The sequence below is a fragment of the Alternaria metachromatica genome, assembly GCF_023757995.1.
Source record: "Alternaria metachromatica strain BMP 0045 chromosome Unknown scaffold_5, whole genome shotgun sequence".
NCBI lineage: Eukaryota > Fungi > Ascomycota > Dothideomycetes > Pleosporales > Pleosporaceae > Alternaria > Alternaria metachromatica.
In genome coordinates this window covers 1210180-1224614 of record NW_026055496.1, presented here as the reverse complement: position 1 = coordinate 1224614, position 14435 = coordinate 1210180, and the positions used below count along the sequence as shown (strand labels likewise).

The 14435-nt window shown below is 52.8% G+C and overlaps 5 protein-coding genes across 5 annotated transcripts; 4 read left to right on the top strand and 1 right to left on the bottom strand.

The window, feature by feature from the left end:
* Nucleotides 1-961: 961 nt before the first annotated feature.
* Nucleotides 962-1942, top strand: J4E83_003354 (uncharacterized protein; the record flags this gene model as incomplete). Its single annotated transcript, XM_049330291.1, has 1 exon — nucleotides 962-1942. The coding sequence occupies one exon, from the start codon at nucleotides 962-964 to the stop codon at nucleotides 1940-1942; it is 981 nt and encodes a 326-aa protein (XP_049190787.1).
* A 1653-nt stretch (nucleotides 1943-3595) lies between these two features.
* Nucleotides 3596-6302, top strand: J4E83_003353 (uncharacterized protein; the record flags this gene model as incomplete). The annotated part of the gene is made up of 4 exons (XM_049330290.1): nucleotides 3596-4270; nucleotides 4327-4532; nucleotides 5249-5373; nucleotides 5425-6302. 4 exons carry the CDS (start codon nucleotides 3596-3598, stop codon nucleotides 6300-6302), a joined length of 1884 nt encoding a protein of 627 aa, XP_049190786.1.
* Nucleotides 6303-7459: 1157 nt separating this feature from the next.
* On the top strand, nucleotides 7460-8522 carry J4E83_003352 (uncharacterized protein; the record flags this gene model as incomplete). The annotated part of the gene is made up of 3 exons (XM_049330289.1): nucleotides 7460-7464; nucleotides 7514-7620; nucleotides 7669-8522. 3 exons carry the CDS (start codon nucleotides 7460-7462, stop codon nucleotides 8520-8522), a joined length of 966 nt encoding a protein of 321 aa, XP_049190785.1.
* Nucleotides 8523-9316: 794 nt separating this feature from the next.
* J4E83_003351 (uncharacterized protein) lies at nucleotides 9317-10993 on the bottom strand (the record flags this gene model as incomplete). Its single annotated transcript, XM_049330288.1, has 3 exons — nucleotides 9317-10455; nucleotides 10502-10783; nucleotides 10834-10993. The coding sequence occupies 3 exons, from the start codon at nucleotides 10991-10993 to the stop codon at nucleotides 9317-9319; spliced, it is 1581 nt and encodes a 526-aa protein (XP_049190784.1).
* Nucleotides 10994-12853: 1860 nt separating this feature from the next.
* J4E83_003350 (uncharacterized protein) lies at nucleotides 12854-13380 on the top strand (the record flags this gene model as incomplete). The annotated part of the gene is made up of 2 exons (XM_049330287.1): nucleotides 12854-13300; nucleotides 13348-13380. The coding sequence occupies 2 exons, from the start codon at nucleotides 12854-12856 to the stop codon at nucleotides 13378-13380; spliced, it is 480 nt and encodes a 159-aa protein (XP_049190783.1).
* Between the last annotated feature and the right edge of the window lie 1055 nt (nucleotides 13381-14435).

The following is a 14435-nucleotide window of genomic DNA, read 5'->3' as shown; positions in this document are numbered from 1 at the left end:
ATCCAGCAGTCTTCTTTCCGCAACCGATTGCCTATTCCGTAGTAGATGCTTTCAGGTCGTCATAGATGCCATCGTCAAAAGCGAGGTCCGTCTGAGCGAGTTTCGTATGGCCAAGTGCAAGCGTGGGACTGCGTTACATAAAGAGGCCATCTTACCATTCTCGGCACTCCAAATACCTACGCAATCTCTGAGGACACTACATCATCGCTTTTCGCAACTCAAAGTTCTCACTCTCTCTGCTTTGTCTAGAAACGATGACCTTTCTCGCACACCTGGTTGGCAGAACGGTGTCGGAAATATCATTGCCACTGCACCAAAGTTGAAAAGCTTCACGATGAGTCTAGATCGGACTAACTATGCCGCAGCCATCGTTCACCACATGGTTGCTTCTTGCGCTTGCCTTAAGCTAGAAGTACTCCAGCTCATGTTCTGCGCATTGCATGGAGACGACCTAGTCGCTATCATCAGAAGCCAGGCCGCGACATTGCGACGAGCTGTATTCTCTGACCTTCGCCTTGTGACTGGCATTTGGTCGTCATTATTACACGCTCTAAAGGAGTGTGGGAATCTCGAACATCTGCGCTTCAGCTCGCACTCGGGGGCAGAGCATCCAGTCCGACGTCTGGACGTGGCCCGAGGACATCGTACAATGACCGATATGGTGGATGAGTTCATTGCTGTCTTCGATACTACAGCAGGTGCTTCTAATTCACAAGAAAGTGGCTTCGTTGACCCTCATCATCACGCTGGTCTGTCATTGGCCAGAGCCAGTACCACAGTACCAAGTGAATGAGAGACTCACCCACGGTTACCAAACTACACCACTCTGCTCTTGCGTTGTCATTAATCAACGCCCATTCGGCTCACTACTATCACAGTCCATCGGGTGATATTCTGGTTTCCACCCACCTCAACGCAACACGACTTGATACACTCCTCAACCGTACCGGCCACGGTCAACATGACATCTGCATCTCAACTCTCGCAGTCCGATGTCCGCCTATTCCTGCAACAGCTTGAAGCCAATCCTGTCGACGTGACCAAGTGGAACCCGATGATGCGCTTTTCGCTGCTTCGCGGTGGGCTCATCGACTTCACAATTTATGGCCGTCGCGTAGGCTCAGCGCCACGTTTTGCTTTGATGGCTGTGTCTCAAAAGGCGCTCGCATTCCTCGTCAAGCACCCTCGCGCACCAGCAATCAACTTCACCTTCGACGTACCCGCGGTACAGCTGCGAGGTGAACATGGCCAGGCAAAACTCGTCTCCGGGAAGGGCAAGATGCGCGAAGCTCAGATCAGGATCCATGAAGCTGCTCTTGTTGCGATCTCACAGTGGCTTACAGCCTTGTGCACACCCGCACTCATGCCTCTTGCCGGAGCAAGCTTCTCGATCGAGACGTGCATCCGCTTCATCTGCGTTCACACTCTACACGCGCCAGAGTATGTTCAGCACCTGACTGACAAGTTTATTACAAACGCCGGCAAGCTTGCGCTGAGCTCCCAGCAGGTTACAGAGCTTGTCAGGTCGTGCCGCGGTGACAACGACCAATTGCTCATGGGGATTGCGGAGAAGTTGATTGGGAAAAGACTCGACGGCCAGCTCGCTCCTAAGCAACTGAGCAAGTTCTTGTGCAAAGCAGGCAACGAATTCTTGAAGAAGAAGGTCGAGACCCTGGAGAAAGAGATGGGCTTCACGACTAAAGGGACGGGTCCGAAGGCGGCATTGCAGTCCTGGACTGAGGGATTTCCTTCCTCGTTCCCCACAGCGGCAACCCGTTCCGCGGGGCGGATTCATGAGATCAAAGACCATGAGATAATCGAGATCGACAAAGACGTGATGGAAGTGGATGCAGACTGGTGGCAAGTACCTCCTCGTACGAAAGAGGAGGCGGCAGCGTCGAAGAGGCAAAAGTTGACGCACAACAAGGATGGTAAGAAGTAAGAAATGGTCAAGCTGGAGAGGGGATCGACCGGTTCGAGCTGAAGGCGCTGTGGGCTGTGACCTGGACATCTGAGTCGATCTCTGATCGTCGACCGGGGGTACCATACAGGTCTAGTACAATGCGTTGATGTCAATCTCTAAAGATGGGCTGCCTGTAAAGATCCTAGGTATACGAGAGGGATTCTACCCTTCAAACTGAAATGGAAAGAATACCACCGTCTGCTGATGTGCTTACGAGGCTAGACTATTGCGCATCGCCTGGAAGGCTTATACAGTTGATAACTAATACATCCTAACTCATTTCACCTCCGCTCGTTCGTGAACGACCTAGATACCGGTCAGTCCCCACCGACTAAGATGATGGCCTTGATTCGGCACACACCACCGAGCGAGATGTCTACACGAACATGCAGTTGCTCCACAACACTACCGCCACCAAAAAAGCTTGATCTCTCATCGATCAACATCGCATCCACCATCCCGACATCTAGCGAGAACATGCATGCATCGGAGCTCTAATGAGTGGGTAGTGGGGTAGCGCTGACCGGAACACCAAGGTTTTGCCGGCAGGACGCCTCGCATTCGCCTGCGTCTGCGCAGGTAGCACAGTACCGAATACTTGGGAATAGATCACTCTACTCCAGGGTCTGGCTGAATCTGTGTATGAAGGAGCAGGGCCTGCATGAGATGGAATCGGGATGGAATCGCTGGTAGAACCCAATCTAATTATGGAACCGTGTAGTAGCGCGCTGCGGGCGAGCCCTGACGTCTTGTCAAACTATCGCGAAATGCCTCGCCGTGTCAGCAACGACCCTCAGACCTGACAGTACGCACTCAGAATCTCATCGTGCCCAAACGAGACGACGAAAAAACGAATTCGGCTCTCCATGCTGAGGTCCGAGCAGACTGTGCGACGAATGCACTGCTTCTGGAAACATTCTGTGGATCACCCTTGTGCCGATGCTGTCGATCTCACGTCGGGGATTTTGAGCACCGACAACAACACAGCGAAAGCGCCAAGATCAACATTCCACAACCGCGAAAACCTTGAAGCCACTTGTCAGCGCCAGCGCTGAAGATACGTCTATCACACCTGTCAGGGTCCGGGCCTTGCTGTAGCTCGAGATTAGTAACTGGGAACGTGTTCCGGTGCGCGATACTAGGCAGGAAGTCGCATGTAGCGCGAGGCCGCCAACGGCTTACACGACCCCCCATCCACCAATGCCGTGGACCGGAATCGTCAGATCTTAGAAGTGGGTACGGCTCGAATCGGTCAGAATGGATACAAGAGATGCAGAGGGTGAGGAACTGTAGATTGCCGGTGGGTAAGATCGCTGTTTAGTGTTTATCGAATTTCCTACAGTTTTGCGCGGATGCGTCGGTACGGCTGTCATCACCATCGGTCTAATTTTGATCGCGACCCATCTCACGGTCAGCCGTTGAGAGCGGCGAACGTTGGTGTTTGGGTATATATTTCTTTGGACTTTCTCGAGTTTGGTTTCGTCAGGCTCAACAGTTCAGCACGGTTTCTTCTTTCTTTCTTCTTCCAAATTCGCTAGCCTTGCGTTCATATACTGGTATCATTACGATCGTTGAAGTCGGATCTTTGAGCAACACAACACTATCTCCAAGGACCTTCGCTACTTCTCCAACATGCGTTACTCCGCCATCACCCTCGTTGCCCTCACGGCGACATCGTCTTCAGCTTTCTCTCTATGGCCTCGCCAAAGCTCTAGCTGTCCTTCCGTCTGGACTGCCGTCGCCACCGAGCTTCAAGCCGACTTTGCTGGCTGTGGCGCGGATACTCACCAAGCCCTCCGTGCCCCCTTCCACGACTGCATCAACAATGGCTGTGACGGCAGTCTCGTTCTTACAGACGAGTGTGGAAGATCAGAGAACGCCGGTCTCTCAGCTATCTGCACGAAGCTCAAGGACTGGAGCGACAAGTACCAAGTCAGCGCAGCAGACATGATCCAATTCGCCGGCGCACAAGCAATCGCAGCCTGCCCGCTCGGCCCCAGAGTGCAAGCACTGGTTGGCCGCAAGGACAGCTCAAACGCCGCGCCTGTCGGGAGTGTACCCAGCAGCCGTGGCACCCTCGAAAGCATCTTGGGCGCCTTTGCTGCGAAGGGCTTCTCATCCGATGATGTCGTTGCCCTCATGGGTGCGCACAGTGTGGCAGTCCAGTTCCACGACGACCCATCGCAAGCTGGAAAGGGTCTTGACTCGACTCCTTTCAGATACGACAACACCTTCTACCAAGAGACCAAGGACCGCAAGGCCCCTTACAGTCTCCAGAGCGATCTTCTCATGTCAAATTCTTCAGAGGTATGTGTTCACGATCTCAACATCCTCACCTGATCCGTCACTAACTATCTTTGCAGACATCAACCACCTGGTCCAACTTCGCTGAAGACGCGAACAGCTGGTCTACCGCCTTCACTAGCGCGTGGGACCGATTCGCCGTCATTGGAAGCGACGCCAGCAAGCTCCAAGATTGCTCGAGCTTGGTCCCCAATGGCTTCGTGACCACGAAGAGGCAGGCGTTCAACATGGCTTTCACTAAGAAGATGAGCGCCAAGTTCAGGTTGTAAGAGACATGATAGCATATGTTGCTCAGTCTGGACACTAATAGCGATGGCATGGCGTTTGGGTATTAGACCATGGTGGTTCTGGGGCGGCTTTACTGTGCTTTCATGATACTCCGCAATACGTTGCACGTTAATGTTTACTTTCATTAATGTATTAAATCAATCTCATCTTATTCTTGCAGCTATCATCCCCGGCCTGTGCGCGCTGGTCTCATTCTGCACTTTATATGGGCCCTACAAGAGAAAGAGCGACAAAGCCAGATAAGAGAAGCTTTCCTGGACACGTGGGTGGGGAGAGGCGGTGTGGCAATGCGCTGTTCTTCGACAAAGCTACTTTGATCTCCAAGACGGATCCTCGAAGAGACGTCTGGGACCTTTTCACCAGACCGAAACAAGCGGGTACGACCCTACAGCATGAGCGCTGAACGTGGATACTTCTATGGCATCTCTCAAGCTATCTCCCGATTGCATCAAATTGCGCGCTCATCTTCACCATCCTCCCCGTGGGGTTGTTCACCATCACCACTCACTTTCATCGCATTACGCAGGCGATGCGTCAAAGCGTCTTGGAGCTTAAATCATTAGTTCTGCCAGATCCTAACTTGCTCCACTACACCACTACACCATCAACCCCCGCGAGTGGCACGATTCCACGCCAATGAACATGGCGCAAGTACCCATCAACCCTACTATCGCTTTTGCGCTAACCTTTCAGTGGAAGAAAACGGGCACTCGAGCCTGCCGTTGATGCCGGACCTCCTGCTGCGACAAGCACCCGCCGCAAGCGCGCTCGCAAAGAGGTGATCAACGACAAGTCTCTGCTGCTGAAGCTCCCTGGAGGTGAGTGACATCGACAAAAGAACCTCATGAGTCTAGCTAACCGGATGGTAGAGCTAAGAAACCGTATCTACGAGTACATTATGGAAGATGTGAAGGAGCACAAGAAAGGCACGACATCAAAAGCACCGAAACGTCGTGGAGGGTTGTATAGGACGTTCGACAACGATGAGCCCATCTATCTCAGATACACGTCCATCAAACCTCGGAAACGCTACAAGACGGCTAAGCAATGGGCTGTCGCACACGATCGTCGTCCTTACTTCGGTTTGACCCAAACCTGTCGTACGCTGCGAGAAGAATTTCGTCCTCTGTACGTGAGCGAAATTGGGTTCTCTATCGATCTTGGGCAGATTGGTCAATGCCTCGCTGCTTTTGGATCCAACGAAGAAGAAAAGATTATCGGTCAGTCTGTTGCGAACATTTCGCAATCTCCACTTTCAGAGGATGGAGCAGACTTGCTTCCAGTCTTGGAGAGGTTCCGTGAGCTGAAGCAACCGCGACTGATCGATGACCACCCCGTTATATACGGTGGAGAGCGATACTGGGACTGTGACAGTCTGTTTGCCCTAATCTGGTTCTGGTGGCATGGTCATACACTTGGTATTTCTGCTGAAGCAAAATCTGGTATCACCAAGATTACCTTCGTCAAGCGCCCGGATGCAGAACGCGACGACCCGCCGAACGACAGACCGATGCTGGTTATAGATTTGGACGCAAATGTTTTCGTGTCGCAGACGCACCAGACCATGGACGCTCATATGAGGAGGTTGATATCTGGGTTTGGTCTACGACAACTTAACAACACGATCACGCAGTTTCGCTGCGGGCATGAGCGCTTCACGTACACCACCGGTGCGGCAGAGTGGTACGGGGTCATGCTGTACCGACTCGCGCTAGTTCACGGGCCAAGCTCCGTGACGCATCCATAGGATAACGAGGGCAAGTGTCAAGATGCGAAAGTTATTTGTGATAGCCAAAGATTTGGACTAGCGACGTGCCGTCGTAGAAGCCGCAATCCTTCGATTGAAGCAGATCTCATAGCGTAGCAATGCACGTATAACTCTGGAGATTTACACTATCATGAGAATCAATGCACAGAAATGGAAAGTATAGTGAATACCCCCACAGTATGTTACGTCGGTTGCAGCGTCATGTTTCGAGGGACCTGCGACATATCATGAGTATGGCGGTCTCGACGACACATGTTGGTCGAAGTTTCCTTACTGACTCCGTTGACGTCACGCGCGCAAACCTGGGCGAAAGGGTCTTCGGCTGTCAACCTCAGAGGGAAGCTGCGACCTTCGTCCACTCGTACGACAGCAGTGCCACGCCTACCCTTTAACAACAAGCTCTGCCTACATAGTAACAACATAAACGCGCCTCCATCCTTGACGTCTCCAGTTCAACACTCGCAGATCGTGTCAAAGCGAACCCACTCACGAAAGCGACACTTCGTTCTCAACTATCGAGTTCTTGCCCACAAATCCTCCTCTGGTCTCTCCAGGAATACCAAAGACCACTGCTGGAGATGACAACGGTGTTACAGTCTACGTTCGCACTCATCACATACATGGCATGGTGGCACAACCCGCTCAACGTCTACATACCCATCATCATTGTCAGGAGAACAGGCGCGCATGCTATGGCAGCACTTCTTGCTGTATTCTCCACGCAAGATTATGCGCAAACAAACAAGGTTAGTAATCGTAATCCGAATACACCGGTGGTAAATATGAACCCTCCGGGAGATATGGGGAGAGATTTACGGAAGGAGGGCTTGTGTAAAGGCCGGCTTGTGGGGCTGGAAGTATTTAAACTTAGCTACGTCACTGGGAGTACCGCACGCTTACCGCCCAAAAGATGAGCCCGGTGTCGCATCGGGTAATCGGTTCATCAGGCCGGTTTGTAACATCAGCAGCACCATATAATCTCCTCTCACCTCTACTATCACCTTGACCTTCGATCCGACTATACGCACGTGCCACACCGACTAGTAACAAGCATATAAGCTGCGATCGCTGCAACCTCCACCACAATACGTTCAACCTTTCTAAGTTTCTTGACGAGACGTCGCAACCCAACAGCCATGGCGTAAGCGTCCACTGCTCGTTCAACAGCTTCAAGACTGACCGCTTACCAGACCAAAGCGCCAAGGCAACGCACTTCTTGATCTCAAGGATCCCCCTCCTAAGCGGGCTCGTAAAGACGTTGCCGACAACAAGTCTCCACTTCTCAGCCTACCTGGAGGTAGGGATCTCTTGATTTCAAGAGATGAAGGTACTGACATTCGAATAGAGATCAGAAATCGTATCTACGAACTCGCCCTAGCCGACACAATGCAAGAACTTGATGGTCGTCGAATCCGTCTAACATACATGCTAATCAAGGCCTCTCGCCAGCTAAGTAGGATGTATCTCGTTATGGACCTTTGCCCGATGACTGAGGAACTCGAGAGCTGGCAGTCCAAGTTCGATACATGCTGGAGAGCAGCGCATGGGCAGTGCAAATACTGGGGTCTTATCCAGGCTTGTCAAATATTGCGTCGGGAATTCCGCCCTCTACAACAGAGGACTCTACCTTTCACCATCTCAGCGCGGCATCTTAGCCAATACCTTTACGCTTTCGGCACAACAGAAAATGCGTTGACTCTTGGAAAGACGCTCACGGCCATCATAAAACAACCCCTCCTTCCAGATGTGAGATTGGACATCCTGCCGCTTCTGAGAAAGCTTTCCAAGCAACGGAAGTCGCTTCCTTGGCTTACCGAGCATTCTCTTGGGGAGGAAAGCCGCTGGAAGACTAGCAACCTGCTCACTACTTTGTTCTACCATTGGGCCCAACCGCCAAAGGGTCTCGAGGTTGTTGAGCGTGACATCGCCTCTGTCAATTTGACCATGGGCAAGGTTCACGGCACTCACGGCGCTCATGAGCAGCCATCGATGATCATTGGATTACGCTGCGCCTGTTTCACAGATCTCACATCTGATGAGAAAGGCGCAACCATGCTGGACTTTATCAAGGCAACCGGGCTGGAGAAATTGCATTACTTCATCACGGAGTTCCGCTGTTGTGAGAGGCGCTACACGTGGCATCGGTCTGGGGCGACTGAATCCCGGATGCAGATCTCTGAAGTTCAAGACGAGGATTAGCGGTTGTTATTGAGGGATCGGAGTGGAATTCAAGAATGGGTTGGGGTCCTGGTCGATTGGTCGAGAAAAGATTGGCATTCACAGTTTTAGAGGGCGAAATAGCGGTATAGAATCAAAAGCAATGGTTTTTGTTACAACAGCTCCACCATCTTCTGGGTTACAACGCTTGTAATTGATCAAAATGCAAGAGAGATAAGATTGAGCGCATGCAAAACGCGGTATCTGCACGGCAACACCAATACGAGATCGACTGGTGTTGTGGTGATCGAGCACCTCTGAGGCATACGATACCGCATGACTTGTCGCTCATCGATGTTTGATGGAACAGAGACCTCTACGGTATGCTGCGGAACTCGTATCGCATTCTACAAATAATTTGGGTTGGGAGGATACATAATCTTGTAGACTGCCCAGTTATCAGTATTTAATATCATATATACTGTAAACAGCAAGCTAAGACAGGACGAGCTGTGGCCGCACCTAGTGGCATTGATTTCTTGAGAACGACTCGTCTCGAGTGGGCGCGTTATCAGGACGTGAGTCAGCTTCAAATTGGCCGCGGCAACATACAGACGAGAACACGGAGGACAAGCGCATGAACGAATTGCAGTGGTATGCACCCGACCAAGTGTATGAAACGGCATGCAATAGACGTAATAGCAAAGTTTGCAGAGCAGGGTGGTGATCATGAAGAGGTAGAAGTATCATTCCAAAAACATCGCTACAAGAATCGAAGTTACCCATCTAGGGTAAGTATATATACAAGATGAACATCGCAAAAGATGCGAAGTTGTCTACTGAAGGGCCTCAATCATGCGGCGGATCTTGGCAGCAGACTCGCTACCAGCCTCCTGCTCAAGGAAAGCAATGAAGGTCTCGAGGGTGTAGGTCTTCTCACCAGCACCGGCCTCGGGTGCGGATGAAGCAGCAGGCTTGGTGGGCTCAACGGCCTCGGGTGCGACGGAGGTAGGCTCGGCCTCGATCGGGGCAGCAGGGGTGGGCTTAGCAGCTGAGGGCTTGGGAGCCTCAGGGGTAGGCTTGGGGGCAGCGCCGGTGGGCTTAGGGGCAACGGCAGTGGGCTTGGGGGCAGGAGCGGAGGGCATAGGACCCTTGGAAGGACCAGGCTTGTTGGCCTCAGGCTTGACGCACTGGGAGTAGTATGGGTTCCACTCCTTGCACTCAAGACCCTCAGCGCACGTGTTGTCACCCTTGAAGCCCTGGCCACCACATTGGTAGTACTCCTTAATGGGACCAGATGGCTCAGCGGTAGGAGTGGGGCGGACAGCAGTGAGCATGGTGGTAGGAGCAACGATAGCGCTAGAGACGGTGCCGGGAAGCATCGAAGAGGTGCTGTTGGCTACGGGGTAGGGGGCGACAACGCTGGAGACCTCAGGAGCAGCGGCAGAAGAAGCGGCAGCAGAGGTAGCGGCGGCAGAGGTAGCGGCAGCGGAGCTCTCAACGGCAGAAGAGACCTCAACTGGGGCAACGGAAGAAGGCTCAGCCTCGGCAGCGGCGCTGGTGGAAGCGGGAGCAGCAGTGGAAGAGGCGACAGCGGAGGCCGGGGTGGAGGCAGCAGGAGTCTCAGCACCGCCGGTAGCGGTAGCAGCGGGGGCACCAGCGAGCTCGCCGAATGTGAGAAGCTCGGGGGTAGCCTCAGTACCACCAGCGATGAGCGCAGGGCCAGGGGCGGGGTACGAGTCGAGATCGGCGTGGATGGAGAAACCAAGACCAGGACCAGTCTTGGAGTAGGCCTCTGGGAAAGTGACACCCTTGGGCTCGAGGGTTCCGCTACCGGTGACGGTAAGCTGGTAGCAGGTCATGTAATGCTGAGCACCACCAGCGGGGCCTGCAGCGTGAAGGGCGATAGCCTCAGCACGGAGGAGGTAGTCACCAGGGGCGATGTTCTTGGGGATGGTGAAGTCAAGCTTTCCGCCTATTGGATTGTTAGCAGTAGTTTCCAGACATGATGCCGTACGTACAGTTGTAGTTGAGGTCCTTGGTGCCCCAGAAGTCGTTGTCGCCCTGAGTGGCATCTGGGTTCTTCGCCCAGGTGTTCTGGTAAACCTTGAAGAACTCGCTGGAACCATCGGCAGTGGCAGCATCCTCAACCTTGGACATGTATGCGAGGACGGGACCCCAGTGAGCACCACCAAGGCCCTCCTCCTTGCAGTCGCGGGTGTTGTGCTGGTGCATCTCGATAGTGACTGTGTCACCAGCCTCGAAGTCGCACTTTCCTTCAGCGGGAGCAGGGCTAACGTTGCCTGAATCGATGTCAGCACAGATCAAAAGTAGGAACTCGAGGGGTACCAACATTGCAGCGCAGTGCTTGTGTAGTCCTCAACGGGGCTGTTGGAAGGTGGCAGCCTGGCACAGGTGCTCTCAAGATCCTTTCCGTTCTTCCAGAGTTGTTGGAAAGTGGCGTGGGCGTTGGCCAGCGCCAGAATGGCGGGGAGAACAGCTACGGACTTCATATTGTATATATTGATGCGAGTAGTGATGTTTGGAATGAGTGACTAGTCAAAAGTTGACAAAAGGGTGACTGAAAAGGCAAAAGAACGAATGAATGACGAAGTCCCGTAGTGAAAGAATGTCCAGCGCAGCTGCGTTACTGTTCAAAGTCTGGCGAGTCCGAAGACTTATATCCTCCAGCGCAGGAGATGAGTCCAGCCGTGAAGCCGAGGAATATGTGGCACGCTGCATAGCTAGCCGTTTCGTTTACCACCGGTCCAATCTCGAACCTGACGCCGGGGCGCTATGTGTCTGCAGCCACACTCGGATAGATGAACGAAGGATGGATACCTAGGCCAAGAACAGAACTCTTGGGAACCAGAACCAGGTCCATGGGTCAAACGACGACTGACAGGTTTGACATGTGGAGCGCTGATTGGTGGAGATGCACTGTGCCTGGAGTTCGAGCCGAGTAGAGCTTAGTGCTGTTTTGACATTGGACGAGGCGAGAATCCTTCACATTGCAGGGGCTCCGAGGCATCCTCTGTAAAGTGTTGGCGTTACTATCCCGCGCTGCAAACTGCACATTGGTGTGGCTGTTAACGCATTGCAACTGCTTATTGCGATGGCTGGAGCAGAGCTTGCAGAGGATGGATCGCAACAACTTCTTGATCGCACTTGCTTTGGCACCTGCCTTGCCTCGGAGATGATGGTGCGATAGGGTATGGCTGCAGAATCTAATGATGGCATCCTCTGCAATCTCAAGAATCTGCAGCTTAAGATACGATGCGGGTCTGCCAACCCAGGGTCGAGGTATCAACAACGGCTCGAGTGTGGACATGAACATGTTCGTCGGAGAATGACAAGACGGCTAAATAGCCACAGGATAATACCCTGAGTCGACTTTTACGCCGTATGCGGATGGAGTCATAGAGAAATGCGCGCTCATGCTCATGTGCTTTGCGCGCGGCACGTTGAAACGTTGGGGTGGGGCGAGACGAAACACCAACTGCATGATCGCTGCTGGGGTTGCGGTCGACGCCGTGAAGGATCGCGGTAAAGTGACTGAGTCTGAAGGATGAAGTATCCAACGTTGAGGAGATGAAGGCGCGTATGTAAAGGCGGTGTTGGATCGTGGTTGCCAGGAGAAAGAGGCCGCCAGGCTGGTACGCGCCTAAGGATGGTGATGATGTCATCGCCAGCGCGCCACATCGGCAAGACTCACAATGCAACTCGTTCTTCGCCGTCTCATATCACGAAAACTCTGTCGCATAACACGTGCAGTCAAGGATCAAGCCTACAACAAGAATTCGTTTCGGTTTCAACAGATGATCGGCATGATTATCGTTCCCAGTACCTAGGTAGCGACGCTCCGAGAGACCTTCGATCAGCAAATATGGTTATCACCGTATTCACAAGACGCTGCATGTCCCCTCACTCAGAGCTTCAGTGTATCTAGCTCATGTTATCAAACTCACCACTACCTCCCACATCTAGGATGAGATACGGGCTTGTGCACACAGCCGCCAAAGGCGTTATTCAAGGATGACAAGGTCTATTACAGCGATTCTACAGAGGGTTGCTCTTCGTAATGCTAAGATACATCTGCAGCCGGCATCGGATTCTTGTTCTGTAATGCAGCAGCATCATTGCAGCCTGCAACAGTTGGAGCCCTTTACTGAGGATGCTGTGGCAGCGCTCCTACACCGGTGACAGAGGAATCAGTGGTTTCCCAATCTGGAAGACAAACGCAGTAGCGTTGTTGTGATCACCAACTCAACCTTGGAACTCAGCGCCCACAAAGTTTTCTGGAAATTTGAGCGACGCGACCTCTTTCTCATCCCGTCCATTATTCAATGGGCGCGACACACACACACCCTCCAATGACCCAAACACTCGGCATAGTCCTTGACCCGGACGCGATGGCGCGCGAGCTCTCCAAAACTGAGCGTGAGACTGACGCAGAATTCGAAAAGCTTCTCGAAGAGGAAAGACAGGCCATTGCCGACCATCAGCTCGCTTTGACTTTGGCCGGCTTGAGTACCGAAGACCCAGAATTCGTACTCAGCTCGACCTACGCTACGAACCTGTCCAACGATCGCTCCCTCGGTACCAATGAGCAGTGGGCTCGTGCAAAGGAGCTCTATGCCGAAATCCACGCATACGAGATGGGTTCGCAAACTTCAACGGAGCCCGATGAGACAAGCGATACCGAAGAAGAAGGGACTGACTACGACTCGGAACCTACCCTGGAAGAGCCCCTCACTCTGTGCGGGATGTGTCTCGATAATATACCGACCACAGACACCCTGACACTCGAATGCAAGCCTGTGGCTCATAGCTATTGTCGAGATTGTCTTCATGACTTCTTCGTCAGGGCCCTCGAAGACGTCTCGATCTTTCCTCCTAAATGCTGCAACATTCCAATTCCGCTGGAAGTATGTCGTACCATGCTTCCGCAAGGATACGTCAAGAAGTTCGACCTCAAGGTGGAGGAGCTTGCGACACCGAATCCGACATATTGCGCAAATATCGACTGCACCGCTTTCATTCGGGTCAAGGATATTAGCGCCGATATAGGCACCTGTATCGACTGCAAAGAGACGACATGCGTGCAGTGCAAACATCGTGCACATGACGGACTGTGTCCGAGCGACCCACATGTACAACTCCTCATGGATGCAGCAAAGCGGGCCAAGTGGCAGCAATGCGCCAAATGTAGAAACATGGTTGAGCTTTCTCAGGGTTGTTTCCACATGTACTGCCGCTGCGGTCATGAGTTTTGCTACCTTTGCGGCGTGCCCTGGAAAACATGCAGATGCCCACAGTGGGATGAGGAGTTCCTGACTCGCCCTGATCCAGTCGGCCAGCCAGCCCCCGCTCCAGAACCAGAGCCCGCTGAGCATTTGCACGTCTGGCAACGTGTGACTGGGGGGGACTGTGAGGATTGCAGCGCCGACTGGCTACGATTCGTCATGCACTGCGGCGGGTGCGGTGTTACTAGTTGCTGGCGGTGCATCGGCAATCTCCATTAGAGGCGTTCGATGCCTCAGAACAAGCTGAAGGATACTGTTTCCCAACATATGAAGAGAAAGATCCGGGGACCTGGCCAGAAGATGATGTGGGCGCAGGGCGTGTGTCGCAAGCGGGTGTCAAGACCTGAAATTTGCACGCAAGATCGACGAACGATACTAAACAGACCGCGAAACTAGCTGCGCATGTCGGATTAGCTGTTCAAACCTTATCAGCAATTTTTGTACCTTTCTGAGTTCGGTAGGATGTACCCGAGGACTGCCGACGATGTGGCGGTAGAAGCCTTGAGCCTGGCCCATAAGGTTTCTTTTGCCAAACAACATATCACTCAATGACTCGTGCCATGTGCTGCATTATCGATGAACGGCCTGTAGCGCGTCACGTATAAGTTCTTCTTTGCCGTATTCCCATCTTGAGAGCAATATGGTAGTC